General features: G+C 38.5%; 1 protein-coding gene across 5 annotated transcripts in view; it reads right to left on the bottom strand.

Moving 5' to 3' along the window:
• Positions 1–4540: 4540 nt before the first annotated feature.
• Positions 4541–16503, bottom strand: part of ABCB1 (ATP binding cassette subfamily B member 1) — a 198381-nt gene continuing 186418 nt past the window's right edge. For all 5 annotated transcript variants that reach the window (XM_072651588.1, XM_072651590.1, XM_072651586.1 and 2 more), the window contains 2 exons: positions 7143–7289; positions 4541–5563 (listed from right to left, as the gene is read on the bottom strand). In XM_072651588.1, coding sequence (XP_072507689.1) covers positions 5357–5563; positions 7143–7289 — 354 coding nt within the window. In that variant the 3' untranslated portion in view covers positions 4541–5356. The remainder of the gene's footprint in view (positions 5564–7142; positions 7290–16503) is intronic.

Raw genomic sequence — 16503 nt, 5'->3', positions numbered from 1 at the left:
ACAAAATGAGCATTTCCATATATGTGACAGAACAGAGAAAAATTTCTAAATCAAAACCTATTCTGGCACTCTTGGGAGTAGGGAGAATGAGTCATTAAGCAAACAATGCTAGGGTGTTGCAACTTTTAAAAACAGTTTGGTAATCAATGATTCAGAAATTCATTAGTTCTCTCTTTCTATATACTTTTTTTTCTTTTGAAGGTTTAGTTTTTGTTCATTTCTCTGTAGACATCTCTTTCAGAGAGTGGAGAGGCCAAAGAAAAAAAACCTGTGAAATTGGAATTGATCACTTTTGGTGATGATTTACAGTTAGCAGAGGATAGTGAAACTATTAGAAACAAGAAGACCTTATTGGAAATGATCTGTGGATTTAAGTTATTTAGAATCTTACAACCTTGATAAAGGTCTCTAAGTCCAAGGAAATGGAGGGTGGACATTGTCACAACCTGGTCCCATAGTGTTCTTGACACTTCATAAGATAACCTTTTGAGTCTGGCAGGGTCAGATGCCCTGTGAATTAGGAAATAGGATCATGAAGCAAAAAGCATAGGCCAAGTTCTATCCATCAGGAAAAAGGAAATAGACTGGTGGTGTTGCCTTCTTTGGATTTTTTACCTTTTTTTCCAAGCTAGTTAGGGCTAATCACCAGTTATCAGACACCAAATTAAGAGGGATATGGTTAAGTCAGAAGATACCAGTATGTTAAAATAAATATCCAAAGCTGGACAGGGAAACAAATCTAGACCAATCTATCCTCAATGTGGTTACCAAAATCATCTTCCTAAGTATAGAACTGACTGTGTCACTTCCATGTTCAAATCTTTAACTGGTTCAGTTTAGAATGAAATATAAACTCCTCAGCTCAGCATTAAAACCTACAAGAAGTTGACTCCACCTCCCTTTCTCTACTTAATTCACACTGTTCCCCTTGGTGCACTGAATCTTACAGCCAAATTGGTCTTCTTGTTGATCCTTCGTTTTCCAAGAGAACCAAAGACATCATGAGGCTGATGTGTTGACTTCCTTGTGAATTAGATTTTAGTGAGGCAGAGCTGTGGAGTCATCAGCCTCACTCTCTCCTTTAGAGCCAATGACGTTCAGGGGCAAGACAAAAGTTAAGACAACTGGTGATAGCCTGGGATACAGTAGATGACTTTGGCCTCTTTAAATTAAGGCCCCTTTGTATTCTATCTCCTTCTTCTTTTTGCTTTTGCATGGGGGGCTACACTTCCTCACATGGGTCTTTCAGTTTCCTGAAAAGACCAGCTCTGGGTAGAGCTCAGGGGCTAACTCCTATGGGAAGTTTCTCCTGATCCTTCTACAGAGTGATTTCTTCCTCCTAAAATTACTTACCTGCATTACAGGTTGTATCTCTGAGGATAATGTAAGTTTCAGGATTAGAGATCACAGATCTGGAATTGGAAGGAACCTCAGAGATCAGCTACTCCAAACTTCTCCTTTAGCAGATGAGAAAACGAGCTCAGAGTTGACAAGTGACTTGTCCAAGGTCACACAGTGGCAGAGCTGAGATTCAAACTTACATTGACTTTTCCCTTTCCCCCTTTTCCCCCTCTGCTATATTTTCTTTTGAAGCCCCTAGCGTAGTATATTGCACAATTCCACCCTCCCCACTCCCCCCCCCCCCCATATTTGTGATTTCACTGGGGTAAGAACGGGAGGACTCTCTCTACCAGTAAAGAGTAAAAACAATTTTGCAGTTTATAGTTTTAGTGAAAGCCTTGGTATACTATGGGATTAAGTGACTAGTTTCAGGTTTGCAGTTAGGTGTCAGAGGCAGGATTTGAATACAAGTCTTCCCGAAGTCTGGCTCCCTAGACATCTCCCCTTGAAAACAGAATGAATTGATAAAATGCTTGCTGAATTGAATGACACATCACATTGGAAGGAATCATCCCTATAAGAATAATTAAAACTTTGCAAAGGAAAATAAGATTATTTAATCTCTTTTGGATTTGACGTTCTCCCAATATTTGCATGCCAGTCATTTTTTAATCAGATCCCAAACATACTTTGTTCTGTGTCCAGTGGTCTCTCTGCAAATATGCCTTAGGATAAAGGAGTCCTTTACATCAGCAGAAAATGAAAAGTAAAACTCATCTGCTCGAATTTCCGTTCTCCTGCTCAGTAACGTTGATGTTTCTATGCTCAAAGGGCAGAGTTTGTTCACCTCGGTGTTAAAGGTTCAAAGGGGGATAACTGGACTTGAAGTACTCGGCAGCAAAATTGGTGCAAAGGGCTATAAATGAAAGAAATGGCTTTTTCTATCTCTAAATAAATTTGGACATCCGATTTTGATGATTAAAGGAAAGCATTTTTAAGGTAAAATTAAATGATATTCTACTTAGATTTCTTTTAAAAGGTTGAACACAATTGTAAAAGAATTGCAAAAAAACACTAATGTAAAAGAAAAGCTACTAGTAGATTTCCTCTCCTTTTCTCCCCTCAGTTCCCTGCTGCTCCCCACCCTGGTGTTCTGTGTGGTCCTTTAAACAGTGTTCCATGCCTAGTCATCAAGGGAAAACTAGTTGATGTTTCGATTATGAATGCACTACCCACATATATGCAACCTGGAAATGAGCCATTTTATATATCCTACATAAATGACAGGGTTGTATAAATATTAATTTGTGAAAGCCTCAGATTGCCTGAAAGATGTAAAATGGAGTCCAAGCTTGGCATCTAGGCATCTGGGGAAGAGAGAAATGTAAGCAATAAGAGAAAGTGAAGGGATATGTCAAGAAATCCATATAAGACTACTGGACTTCCTGAGTAGGAATCGGAAAAACATCCCTAGCCTGCTTGGCAGAAATGAATAAAATATTTTTAATGAATGGGTGTTGTGCTCAGATGAGCAAGAAAGGATCCTCTTTTCTTCAAGATCTAAGATTATTTAGAAAAAGAAGCTGGTAGATTTGGATTAGAAACTGTGCAGAAATAGGACATTTTAGGAGTAGGCAAGAAGATCTAGAATGAGAAATAAATGGACTTCATAGTTATACTTCGTGGCAATAATTTCCTGGGTACCCTGGGTACCTACCCACAACTCTGGTCTCTTATCTGCAAATGTTTAATTCAGTTTCCACTTGCATTATCTTGCTTGCCATATCAAACCAAGCTTATCATCCTTTCAAAGCCAGCTTCCTTTCCAGCTTCACTGTCAAACACATCATTCTCAAAACTTTAAAATTATCTTTTGACTTATTTTCTTCTTTTCTCATTCACATCCACTCACTCACTTCTGTCACCTTTTTAAACTGGTTCCCTCCTCTATAGTTCCTTTGAATATTAATAGAAATTATTTATATTTTAAATATTTATATTTGCTTACAGAGCTGCAAGTAATCTTTGAGAAAATGTTTTCTTGAACATTTCCTTTTACAAGTGAGGAACCTGAAACTCAGAGGTCGGTTGTTGTCTCCTCCCAACTCAGAGATGACTAGAGCTAGTAAATAGTAGAGCTGTGATTTGAACTCAGGTCTTCAGACTGCAGCCAAGTGCTTTTCCTACAATACCTTATACGCTACGTATTTAAGACTTGATAGCAGTGTCTACGTAAGAATTTTTGTTTTATGCATATTTTCTCTTCAACTAGACTGTATCTTGGGCAAGGACGAGCTGTCATACTTTCTTAATATCTATCATAGAACCTACCACAATGCTGAGAAACTAGTTATAAACCTAATAGGTACTCAATATATACTAGATGTTGGTAAGTCATTTCTGGAACATTAATATACCAGTTAAGTGAAACAGTGCTGATGACTCATTATTTAAGAGGATTGCCCAAGGGATATAGATGTTAAAAATAGATATCTCCAGCCCTTCTCTCTCTGACCAGTGGGGCATCAACCCCTTTACACAGGAAAAAACATCTGGTCCAACCCATAAGTTTACCCACATGGGGGGGGGGGAGGGAACCAGGATGTGAGGAAAACATGATGCCTCCTTCCCATCTACTGTTCCTGGGTTCTGCCATGCTTTCACAGAACTGATCAACGTCACGATCATCTTGGTCTTAAACACCTCTTAAAATATTTCACCTGGGACCCTCTGTGTTGTCACACAAACACCCATGTTTGTGTGAAAGAATTTCAGTAGGCCAATATTTTAATGCTGTAATTTTCCCCCTTAAAATTATTTTCATATAAAGAAGTCTTTAGGCAGTAATAGGTCACATTTCAAAATATTACTAGCACTCCCTGGTGGATAGCATAATTAATCACCTTGAGGTTTGTCAGCATCACAGAAGAGGAGTTTTCATTTGGGTCAGGGTTGTTCTCAATAAAACTTAGGAATCACATTATGCTTGAGAGAACGCTAATTAAGAGAGGGTCCTAGTTATTATTATTATTTTTTTTTTGCAGATTGTTGCCCTATGATTTCTGGTTAACAATATCATAATTTGAGAGAGGAGACCTTGTAATCCAACACATCTGAACTCACAGTATCTGAAGGCTCCTACATTGTGAAACTGGGTTGACATTGTAGGGAATTAATTCCATGGAAGGTAAGTCAGTAGTGAAATGAAAACAATAACACAGTTTTGTATTTTTCAAAGTGCAAAAATAATAGAATTCTTTAACAACACTTTGCAGCAGCAGCGCAAAATATTAACAATACACCAAAGGAAGATCCAGTTTCATGATTTAGCATTTCTCTTCTGGCCCAAACAAATGGATGAATATTGCTTTGTTTCCAATCTTTGCTTAGCTGGCCATAATAACAGAAGTTGAAAAGTAACACACAGGATTAAATACAAGAATGAACAAGGTTGTACAACTTTGTAGGACCCAGCATGAGAAAAGGACAGAGTAGCGTTCTTTTATTTTGAACCAAATACTTTACAATCTACAGTATTTTCATTGGGAAGTGGTATTCTCAGTTTAGGTTTGAACAATATTATACTAGTCCAAGAAATGTTCAGTTTTTATTATAGGCTCTTATATTTTACAAAACAGTTATTTCAGGAGTTCCCACCCTTTAGTCACAGCATCTCATTTTTTTTTTAAGCAAGGAAAGTCAACTACTTTCTGAAGGAGACTAGGAATAAAAAATAAAATTGCTTAGACAGTTGTTAAAAAACAAACAGACTAGCTATCCTCAACACTCCCATAAGTTTCATAATGCATGGGACAATGGTAGATTTTCCTTAAGTGTTCTTTCTTTTCTGGAGTCACTGAATTCTATGGCCAGAGATCCAGTTGTAGCAGTAGATGAGACAGCCTACAGGACTTGCTTTCCGGCACTTATGGCAGAAGTTTATGGCTATTATTCCATTTTTTAAACACAAATACAGGAAATATTTGATTTATGAAATGCACAGAGTGAATGGAGCTCACATGCGCTTTGCCCCACTCTGAACAGTGACCAGTGAAAAGTAGAAGCCTTTCTGAGCCAGCAGCTGCTGGTGTGTTCCTTGTTCTTTGATCTTGCCGTTCTGGAATACCACAATAAGGTCGGCATTCTGGATGGTGGAGAGGCGGTGAGCGATCACAATACAGGTACGACCTTCTCTGGCCTTGTCCAAGGCTTCTTGGACAACCTAGACAGTAATGACATACGTGGTCATTTATAAGAGAAAAAACAATTCTAAGTTTTAAATTCCTTCTCCTTCAATATATTCTTTCCACTTCATTTCTCTAACAAAATGTGTTTTGCTTGTGGTTTTGTGTCAGATCATTTTAAAACTAGTATACATTTTTTGTTTTTGCTTTTAAATAACATTTTATTTTTCCCATTTGCATGTAAAAAGGATCTTTAACATTTAAAAATATTAAGTTCCAAATTCTCTCCCTCCCTCTGTCCCTTTTCCATCCCTAAAATGATAAGCAATTCGGAATAAGTTATACATGTGCCATCACAGCATACATATTAATACTTGTTTCTCACTCTGTCTGACATCATCCCACCATTAAAAACATTTATTAAAATCTCTGTTTTCTGCATGTGCTACCATGTTGCATTTGTATATGTATACACCAAGGTTTTTGGAAGCTTTTTGGCCGGCCTTAGCAGCAAAACACATAGGAGAGTTTGGATGCTTCCATTTTACCAGGTGGTTTTTGAAGCAAGACTCTTCTCTGAAGACTGGAATAATTCTTTGCTATTTGCAAGTTATGGACACAACTCAAGAGATCTGTGTGTACTTGGTTTCTTTCCCACACAAAACAATAACAACAAAACCAAAAATAATTTCTCGATCCTTAGTCCCAAATAGACAGCAGTTTTGTGACTGTCTCATCCTCTCTATATTCAGTTTTAGGTCCTATGTTGACTATGACAACTGAGAACAGGAAATGAAGAATTTGTATAACTCCTAAAGCAATGGTCAGTTACCAGTACTATGGTTCCCAACCTCTGATTTTCCTGGTTCCACTGATTGATCATTTTAAAGCATAAGAAGATTCCTTTGATACCATCAGTGGACCATGACATGACTTTCCTCATCAATGCAGCACAGTAACACATCTGTAACTCATACCTAGGTCCCCACTAGTTGGGATAATGAATGTCCCCAAAGTGGTCACATGCATTCAAATTAACACTATTTAATGTTGCAATTATATAAGAATAGGGTCATAGGTTCTAGCCCAATGGAAATATGCCATTCAAATTTTAATAATGTGACCACTTCAGAGAGATTAATCACTCTCACTAGTAGGGACCTAGCTGTATAGTCGTAAAGAACTGGGTGGGGTACTGAGTCCTGAAATTAATGACCCAGGGTTACTGTAGCTACACTATGTTCTTTCTGATTCCAAGACTAAACTTTTATAAGCAGCTAAGAGGTACTGTGCACCCAGAGCGAGGAAAACTTGAGTTCAAATCCAGACACTTACTGAGTAATCATGGGAAAGTCACTTAACCTCTTGTCTACCTCAGTTTTTTCAGCTGTAAAATGGGCTTAAGAATGGCACTCATCTCCCAGCATTATTGTTAGGATGATATGAGCAAAGTGCCTAGCACAATTCCTAGCATTCAGTATGTGTTTAATAAATGCATGTTCCCTCTGTCTCCTTTATACTACCATTCTGGCCTCTATGCTTATGAATATACTAAGTATTCATAGTAAAAAAAAAAAAAGTGGGCTCTTTCAGAGTATGAGTACAATAAGCCCATACCTTTTCACTTTCTGTATCCAGTGCTGATGTGGCTTCATCCAACAGCAGGATATGAGGGTTTCTGATGAGGGCTCGAGCAATTGCAATGCGCTGTTTCTGACCCCCTGACAGCTGAGTTCCTTTGTCTCCCACCCTGGTTTCATATTTCTGTGTTTAAAGACAAATTTGGTTAATGTGAAAAAATGTGGACACTAGTAAAAATGCAAATTATTGTTTTGGCAATGAGTTTGCAGTAAGCAACTTTGCTTCTTGAAGCTAAATTAAAGTGAACAAATCATAATGCCAAAAGTGAGGAAACTGTTAAAATAGGAGATCTTAACAAGACGAAACAAAAGTATAACTGGATTGATATACAAAGAACTTTTTGAAAAGATCAATAAAATGAATTCATAAATTTAATCAGAAAAATGGAGAACAAAAAAAAAATCCAATTGCCAAAATCAAAATTGAGAAAGGGACTGATCACAATGAGTCAAGAGATTAAGGCACCCTGGTCTACGCCAACAAAACTGAGAGTTTCAATAATAGCTCACATTAATACAGTACTTTAAATTTACAAAATGCTTTATATAAGTTTCTCTGATCCTTACACCAGTGCTAGTAGGTGGTGTGATTGTTTCTGGTTAAAAAGGTTAAGTGACTTTAAAATGTATTCGTTGTGATCAATGATCAATTCATCTATTTATGCTATGATTTCAAAGACTCCTTCTACTGTTCTATTATCGATCCTATCAATAAGAAAAACTAAGTCACATGATTGTACAATGTGATATACTTTAATAAGAATACATGTATACGTTTATGTTGGAAACAGTATTTATAGGAATAGAAAGTTTTTTCCTTAATGTAATTAAATTGTCTTCTGTATTTACAGCAAACCTGGCTTCTCTGAGGATGACTGCTACCAGAAAAAGGAAAATTAAAGTTGATCTATTTAAAACCAAGACTATAATTTTTGAGTAAATAGTGAACAAAGGGTTCATTTGAGACTAAATCATGAAAAACTAAAACTTAGGAAATTTCGTTGCATCTTATTTAATAAAATGCATTAAAATTTCAAGTTTATACCCTTACAATGAGCAAAGCATATGTGAATAGATATTCTTGACTTTAGGTTACACCTTAAAAGCACCTTTATAGAGAGGATTTAGTGGCCAGGTGGTACAGTAGATAGAGTGCTGTACCGGGAATCTGGAATACTCATCATCCTGAGTTCAAATCTGGCCTCAGGCACTTAGTTATGTGACCCTGGGCAAGTCACTTAACTGTTTGCCTTAGTTTCTTCATCTGTAAAAAGAGCTCAAGAAGAAAAAGGCAAAACACTCCAGTATCTCTGCCAAGAAAACCCCAAAGAGGGTCATGAAAAGTCAGACATGACTGAAAAAGAAATGACTGAGAGGGTCATTGGAGCAGAAGTATTTGAGAGTTTCACCAATGTTTTCACATAGACTAACAACCAGCAAGAAATAGCTAAAGCAATGGCAGGATGGATCATGGTGTTAACAAAAGAGGGATGTTGGAATGGGACTCATTTTGAAGTGGAATAATTTTGTTTAATACTGATCTTTGCCTCTCTGAATTTGCCACTTTGTAGGGAGCTGGTATTGATGAAATCCGCTGCTGAAAAGCTTGCCTCAGAGTCAGAAAGACCTGGTTTCAAGAACTGCCTCTTAAACTTACTGGATTATGTGACTCTTGTAGGTAAGTCACCTTCCCAGTGCCTTACAAGTAATACCTTAAGACGGAATTGTAGGAGAGCTGCTGACAGATGTGAGAAGAGTAAAATTCCTCACTAGGAGTTCCCTATACTGGTCAGGTAATCAATAAATGCTCATTAAGCACCTTCTCTGTACCAGGCACCAAACAAAATTATAGATTTAGTTAAAAACAAAAGGAAGTCTGCATCTGTAAGATAGAACAATGAATATCCTCCCTCCATCTGAAACAAAGACCTAGCTAGTACCATATGCAGTGAAGAATTAGAAACCAAAATGCACCAAAAAGACAGGGAAAGCTGTTCACTGACACCATTACCATCCTACATAGTTTTAAGAATTTAGCTATAGCTATAGGGCAAGAAAAAAAAGAAATGAAAGGAATAAGCATTATCAAAGAAGTTATTTCTATTTAGTAGCGATAGGAAGGTATAATTAGAATATCTCAAGAGATTCAACAACATAGTTAATGAAGGCTTTGGAAAGGTATCAATAGGTAAAATATAAGGCCCCTCCCCATATTGTATATCACTAAAAGAAACCAGAAGAGATTACTACAAAGATAAATATAGCTCATAATTACCAACAAAATATATTGAACACTTTAGCATATCAAGGCATGCATAAGAACTATAGGAAGACTATAAAAATACTATAAAACAACTTTAACAGAAATAATTAACTAAATAATTAAAGAAATATCCCATTTGTGACTGGATGGAGACAGTATAGTAAAATGTTAATATGATCCAAATTAACATAATTTGATGCAATATTAATAATATACCATAGAAGAACTTCATAGATTAAGTAAACCCTAACAAAATTTTTATCATAGGCTTGCATGAAATAATGAAGATTGAGATGAACAGAACCAGGAAAACATTGTATACAGGAACAGCAATACTGTTTTAAGTACAATTTTGAGTGACTAAGTCATATTGACTATTATAAATACCCAATTAACTACAAAGGACCTATGAAGTAAGATGCTATCTGTATCCAGAGAAGGAACTGATAAATAGAAGTGTGTTTAGAGAGTTTATATATACACACATGTATACACACGCATATATGTATATACGCACATACACATATTTGTGTCTAATGGTAGCCATGTCTGCGTGGTGGGGGAGGGAAGGAAAAAAAGAAAATTTCATGATAACTTTATGATAAATTTTAAAGGAATAGCAAGTTGTGCATAATAGATTTACAGTTGCATATGCAATCATCTTTTTCTATTCTACTATGATATGGAAATGTTTGTTTTGTTTCATAAATTAAAAATAAATAAAATTTTCAAAAAGAAAGAATAAGTAGAAAACAGTGTTTGAGGGGAATTATGGGGAAGGAGGAAATGAGGAAAGGAGGCCGGCATCATCAAGTTTATTTCAAATTATACTATAAAGTTGATCATTATCAAAATTGGTTGGTTGGTTGTCTGTCCTTTGTCTTCGAAGAGGACCAAAATGACATCACCATTGTAAAGTGAAATTTGAATGTGTCTGACTGTGACTGATCAGACCAATACAAGCTCAGAATGCTCTACCACAGGTTGGGCACAGATAGTCTGTGTGAATATTTGGGATGGATATCCCAAATTTGCACATCCTCCGTTTATTTTGTGCTGTCTCAATTCCACTTTGCGCAAAGAGCACAGCACCTTTTCTTATGTGGGCACGCCATGCTGAGTGGTCCTGTGGCAGTGTCTCCCATGTTGCACAGTTAAATCCAAAGTTCTTGACAGAGACCTTGAGAGTGTCCTTGTATCGTTTCTCTTGGCCACCATGTGATCACCTGTCCCATGCAAGTTCTCCATAAAATAGTCTTTTTGGCAAGTGTACATTTTGCATTTGAACATGACCAGCCCATCAGAGCTGTGCTCTCTGAAGCATAGTTTGAATACTTGGCAGTTCAGTTCAAGCAAGGACTTCAGTGTCTGGTACCTTATCATGCTAAGTGATCCTCAGAATCTTTCTAAAGCAATTCAAGTGGAAGCGATTCAGTTTCCTAGCATGGTGCGGGTAGACTGTCCATGTTTCACAAGCATATAACAATGAGGTCAGCACAACAATTCTGTAGAGCTTCAGTTTGGTCGTCAGTCTAATACTTCTTCTCTCCCAAACCTTTCTTCGCAGACTCTCAAACACTGAGCTAGCTCTGGCAATGTGTGCATCAATCTCATTGTCAATGTGTACGTGCCTGGAAAGTACACTACCAAGATGAGTGAACTTATACACAGCATTCAAAACTTCTCCATTTGTTGTTACTGATGGTTTCACATATGGATGGTGTGGTGGTGGCTGATGGAGCACCTGTGTTTTTTTGGTGTTAATTATTAGGCCACAATTGGCACAGGCAGTAGAAAATTGATCCATACTTTGTTGCATCTCAGCTTCGGAGGCTGCACTGAGTGCACAATCATCTGCAAACAGAAAATCATGCACCAACACTTCCTCCACTTTGGTCTTGGCTTGTAACCTTTTCAAATTGAAGAACTTACCATCAGTACAATAGTTGACCTTGACGCCGTGTTCATTCTCATTGAAAGCATTTATCAACATGGCTGAAATCATCATGCTAAAAAGCATGGAAGCAAGCACACAGCCCTGTTTCACTCCATTGGTGACTGGGAAGGCACGAGAGCTTTGTCCATTATCCAGAACCCGGGTAAACATGCCATCATGAAACTGACATACAATATTGATGAACTTCTCCTGGCAACCAAGTTTTGACATAATTTTCCATAAGCACTCATGACTAACAGTGTCAAAGACCTTGGTCAGATCTACAAATGTTGTGTACAGACCTCTGTTCTGCTCCTGGCATTTCTCCTGGAGTTGTCGGGCAGCAAACACCATATCAGCTATTCCTTGGCCCTTTCTGAAACCACACTGGCTCTCAGGTATATGCCCATCTTCCAAGTGAAGGATCAGCCCATTAAGAAGGACTCTAGCAAGAATTTTGCCAGCAATGACTAAGAGAGAGATCGCCTTGTGATTGTTACAGGACAGTCTATTCCTTTTACCCTTATAGAGATGGACAATGGAAGCATCCTTGAACTCCTGGGGGATAACCTCCTCTTGCCATATAACCTGGAAAATTTCAGTCAGCTTTTGCATGAGCAATGGCCCCCCTACCTTGTAAATCTCAGCTGGAATAGAATCTGCACCAGGTGCTTTGCCACATGAAAAGAGACTAATGGCCCTCAAAACTTCTTCTTCAGTTGGAAATTCAGCTAAGGAGGGATTGACTTCAATCTGAGGTAAACGGTCAACGGCCTCAGCACTGATTGATAAAGATCTGTTGAGAACACTATGGAAGTGTTCAGCCCATCTCTTTAGGATCTTGTCCTTATCACTACTCAATGTGACTCCTGTCAGCACTGAATAGTTGTGATGCACCATAAGTTTTTGGTCCATAAATAGCTTTCAGGGAATCATAAAAGCACTTTGGATTGCTACTATCAGTATAAAACTGAAATCCATCTGCCTTCTTACTGAGCCAGGAATCCTGCATCTCTTTAAGCTTTTCTTGTAGTTTGCTTTTGATGGAATTAAATGCTGCCTTCTTAGAGGTGGATGAACTATCCTGATGGTAAATCTTGTGGAGTTCATGTTTTTCATTTAGCAGCTTCTGAATTTCCCCACCATTTTCATCAAACCAGTCTTGGTGTTTGCAAGTGTTCTGACCCAGATGAGCAAATGCAGTGCTGTACACCAAATGTCTGAGAGCTGCCCACTCCTTTTCTGCTCCACTGTTGCCAACTGTATGTTGACTCAACTGTCCCTCCAAGTTAGCAGCTGTTCATGCTCAGAGAAGAGGTCTTATTTGTTGACACTAATTCTTCTGGAAGTCATTTTGCCTTGAGGGCAGCACTTTTGATGAATGTGAATATTTAGCTTGGAAAGGATAAGTCTGCAATCAGTTCAGCACTCCGCACCACACATTGCCTTTGTCACTCTCACATCTTGTCTGCCTCTTCTCCTTACAATCACATAGTCTATTAGATGCTAGTGTTTGCTATGAGGGTGCATCCATGAAGTTTTATTGTGTTTAGGTAAACAGAAGACAGTGTTGGTGATGAGAAGGTCATGCAATGCACATGTCTTCAGCAGTAAATGACCACTGCTGTTGCTGTTTCCAACTCCATTCCTCCCAAGGACTCCCTGCCAAGTCTGGTAGTCTGAACCTACTCTAGTATTAAAGTCATCCAGAATTATAAGCTTGTCTTCTTTTGGCACATTGATGATAGGGGCCTTTAGGTCTTCATAAAATTTTTCTTTGACTTTATTAGGGTTTGTCATGGTGGGAGCATAGGCACTGATGATGGTGGCATGGCGTTTTCTGTGAGTGGCAATCACATTGTCATGAGCCTGTCATTCACTCCTTTTGGCAGGCATGCCAGCTTGTTGATTAGATTAGTTTTGATTGCAAAACCCACGCCAGCTTCAAGGCACTCCCCTTCACCGTACCCACTCCATAAAAAGGTGTATCCACCTCCAACTTCAGTAAGCTGGCCTTCATTTGCCAGCCTTGTTTCACTCAGGGCTGCTATTTGGATGTGATACCTGTTGAGTTCTCTTGCAATAAGAGCAGTTCTTCTTTCAGGTCTACTGGATTTTGTGTTGTCTATTAGTGTGCTCATACTCCATGTGCTGATGGTGAGTGGAATCATTGTTGTAGATGTTTTCATACATTTTTTTGCGTTTCAACCACATAGTGGAATTCCTCGCCTGCCGCAGGAATCAGGCCAGGGTTGAGTAAGCAGGCAATGTTTAGGGCACCTTTTCTAGCCCCCTTTCTCACACCAGGAGGTGAGCAGTATGATCCTTAAAAGGCTGCTCAGACGCCCAGGGGCTGCCAAGTCCCATTGCTGCTTCCAGTGAGAAACGACCCTATGGCCCAGGTTGCCTATGTGCAAGGTTGTGACTACAGCTCCCAGTGTATCCACACCTGCTGCTTCATCACTTGCCTATCACCACAGAACTTGAGGCATAATAGTGAAATGGTACGGGTGATGTCTTTTGAATCGTGGGTAAACTGGATTTAGGTGAGGCAGAGTTGCAAGAGGTCATCAGCCTCACCCTCTCCTCCTGAGTCATCATAGTCCAGTGGCAGGACAGAGTCAAGACGGCTGGTGATGGTTCAGGATGCAGTAGATGACCTTGGCGTCTTGGGTCTCTAACCAAGCTCTAAGCGCTCCACATCGCTTGCTTCATCTGCTTTCATGGCCGTTGGAACAAACTATTCTCATCTGCCCATTCCACCAGATGAAGTTTTCACATGCTTGGGGTAGACACCCCCCCTAACTCACCCAATGAGTTTGAGAACTTGGTTACCCTCAACCTGGTTTGGCCCATCTGTCAAAATGGTTTACCGAGGTGTGGCCGCTGTGCATGCTGCAGCTTCTTGGAGCCACAGGTCAGAGTTAGGAAGAACAGATGGACACCAAAGGTGGAAAGAGCCCTGAAAAGGGCTCAGCAGCCATCACAACAAAGGTACTGGTACTGGTACTGGTACTGGTCCTTCCTGAATACACCCCACACCCCCATTATCAAAAAAACTTGTTGTTGAAAAAATAACCAAATAGAAGACACTAGCTAATACAGAATCTGAACCAAAGGCATATAATCATTATAAGCACTAATCAGTGGCTAAGTTCAAGATTATAATACCAACACATATTCAAAAGCAAAAGTTAAGGATATAGCCATAGATACAAAGCAAAAAATTTTAGCTATTTCATTGGTGAGTTTTAACTTTTCTCCTTGAAATTAAGAATGTGACACATATGATATATATTTTTGTTAATTTAAACAGAGTAACACTTTAAAATGATAATGAATAAAGTCAATTTTTATCACCGTTCTGAAGTATTAATACTCCCCTCACACAGGTGGTATAGTGGATAAAGCAATGGACTTGGAAAAGAGCTGAGTTCAAATACAAACTCTAACACATACTAGTTATGTGATTTTGGACATGTGGCTCAAACCCCATCTGCCTCAGTGTCTTCATCTGTATAATAATAGGACCTACCCCTTAGGAATAAAATCATATAATATTTGTAAAACACTTTGCAAACCTTAAAGTGTGATATCATTGCTAACTATTATGGTTGCTGTCATTTTGTAGGGGAAAGGTGAGAATAACTAACATACAATTCAACAGTTCATTGGAATAGAAGCCATGTCACAGGAGCTAGAGAAAGGAGGATTGGAACACAAGGTGGATGTAAGGTGGATGAATTTGTATATGTACCATGGTGGGAAAAAACCCACTTTGATGACAGCGTAGACACTTCTAGGTATGTACCACTGAGATAGCGTGTGTGTGTGTGTGTGTGTGTGTATCTGTGTGTGTTATCATGTCTGGAATTAAGATGTGTAGAGGGAAATAATATGACCTGCTGAGCAAAACACACAGTACAATATAAATACAAATTATGTAAAATTACTTAGTAATTATGCACATAGTACCAATAATTCATTGTAACTGTCACCACAGGGGGGTGCTCTTGGTATTGTTACACTAAAAAGCCTCCTAAAAGAGAAGAATTTTAGTTCTTTAATTGTAGCGTGTCTCTCTCTCTCTCTCTCTCTCTGTCTCTCTCTCTGTCTCTCTTGGATTATTCCTAGTTGTACTCAGCTATGAGAGGCCACACAATAAGGCAGATAGAAGACAGAAGGCCTAGGGCAACTCTCTGAGAAATTTATCTTCTTTCATGCAAGAAGTTTCCACCTTGGCGCTCCCTACATAGATGAAATCTGAGGTCTGGTCCATTTCCTCCTCACCTCCCAACAAAAATCCCTAGCTGCCACATATGTTTAAGTGGTCTTCACTGACTAAGAAATGTCATTTGGGGACTTAATTTTTAAAAAAGCATAGAGTTCCCTTTTTTCAAGTTTTAAAGCTCATACTTCTAGAAGAAAAGGAACTTCAAAGACCATCAAATCCAACTTTTTTTTCAGATGAAGAAACTGAGACTGAAAGAGGAATTACAAAGGATCTGAGGTCATGTGGTCTGACCCCCTTATTTCAGGGCCCTAAAGAGGTTAAGTGTGAACTCTTGCCCAAGGTCACAAAGATAATGTCAGACTGAATTTTAACCAAGGTCACCTTCCAGCTGTCTGTGTTGTGGCCTGTGAACTTCCATAGCAGGCCCTACAATAAACCCAAAATGGCAGTTAAGGCTAGGAATAGAATGGTGGGAGGTGGGGTTTCCTTCTGACTGAGTTTTCTTTTTAAAAAAATTCATTAATTTATTTTTATCATTCTTTTTTACATTTTTGAATTTTTAAGTTTTTCAGTTTTGAGCTCCAAATTCCCACCCTCCTCCACCTACTGAGAAAAGCAAGCAATGTCAATTATACAGTGAAATCAGGCAAAACACATTTCCATATCACACACACACACACAAACACAAAGAAACAAACAAACAAACAAATAAAGGAAGTGAGAAAATTCCACTTCAGCTTGCACCTGGAGTTCATCAGTTCTCTCTCTGGAGGTGGATAGCATTTTTTCATCATGAGTCCTCTGGGATTTTCTTAGATCATTGTATTGATCAGTATAGCAAGTCTTTCATAGCTAATCACTGCGACATAGCTATTATTATGCACAATGATCTCCTGGTTATCCTC

Source organism: Notamacropus eugenii, chromosome 3 (assembly GCF_028372415.1).
Source record: "Notamacropus eugenii isolate mMacEug1 chromosome 3, mMacEug1.pri_v2, whole genome shotgun sequence".
Lineage (NCBI taxonomy): Eukaryota > Metazoa > Chordata > Mammalia > Diprotodontia > Macropodidae > Notamacropus > Notamacropus eugenii.
The sequence above is the reverse complement of the archived record's forward strand: the minus strand, read 5'-3'. Positions and strand labels throughout refer to the sequence as shown.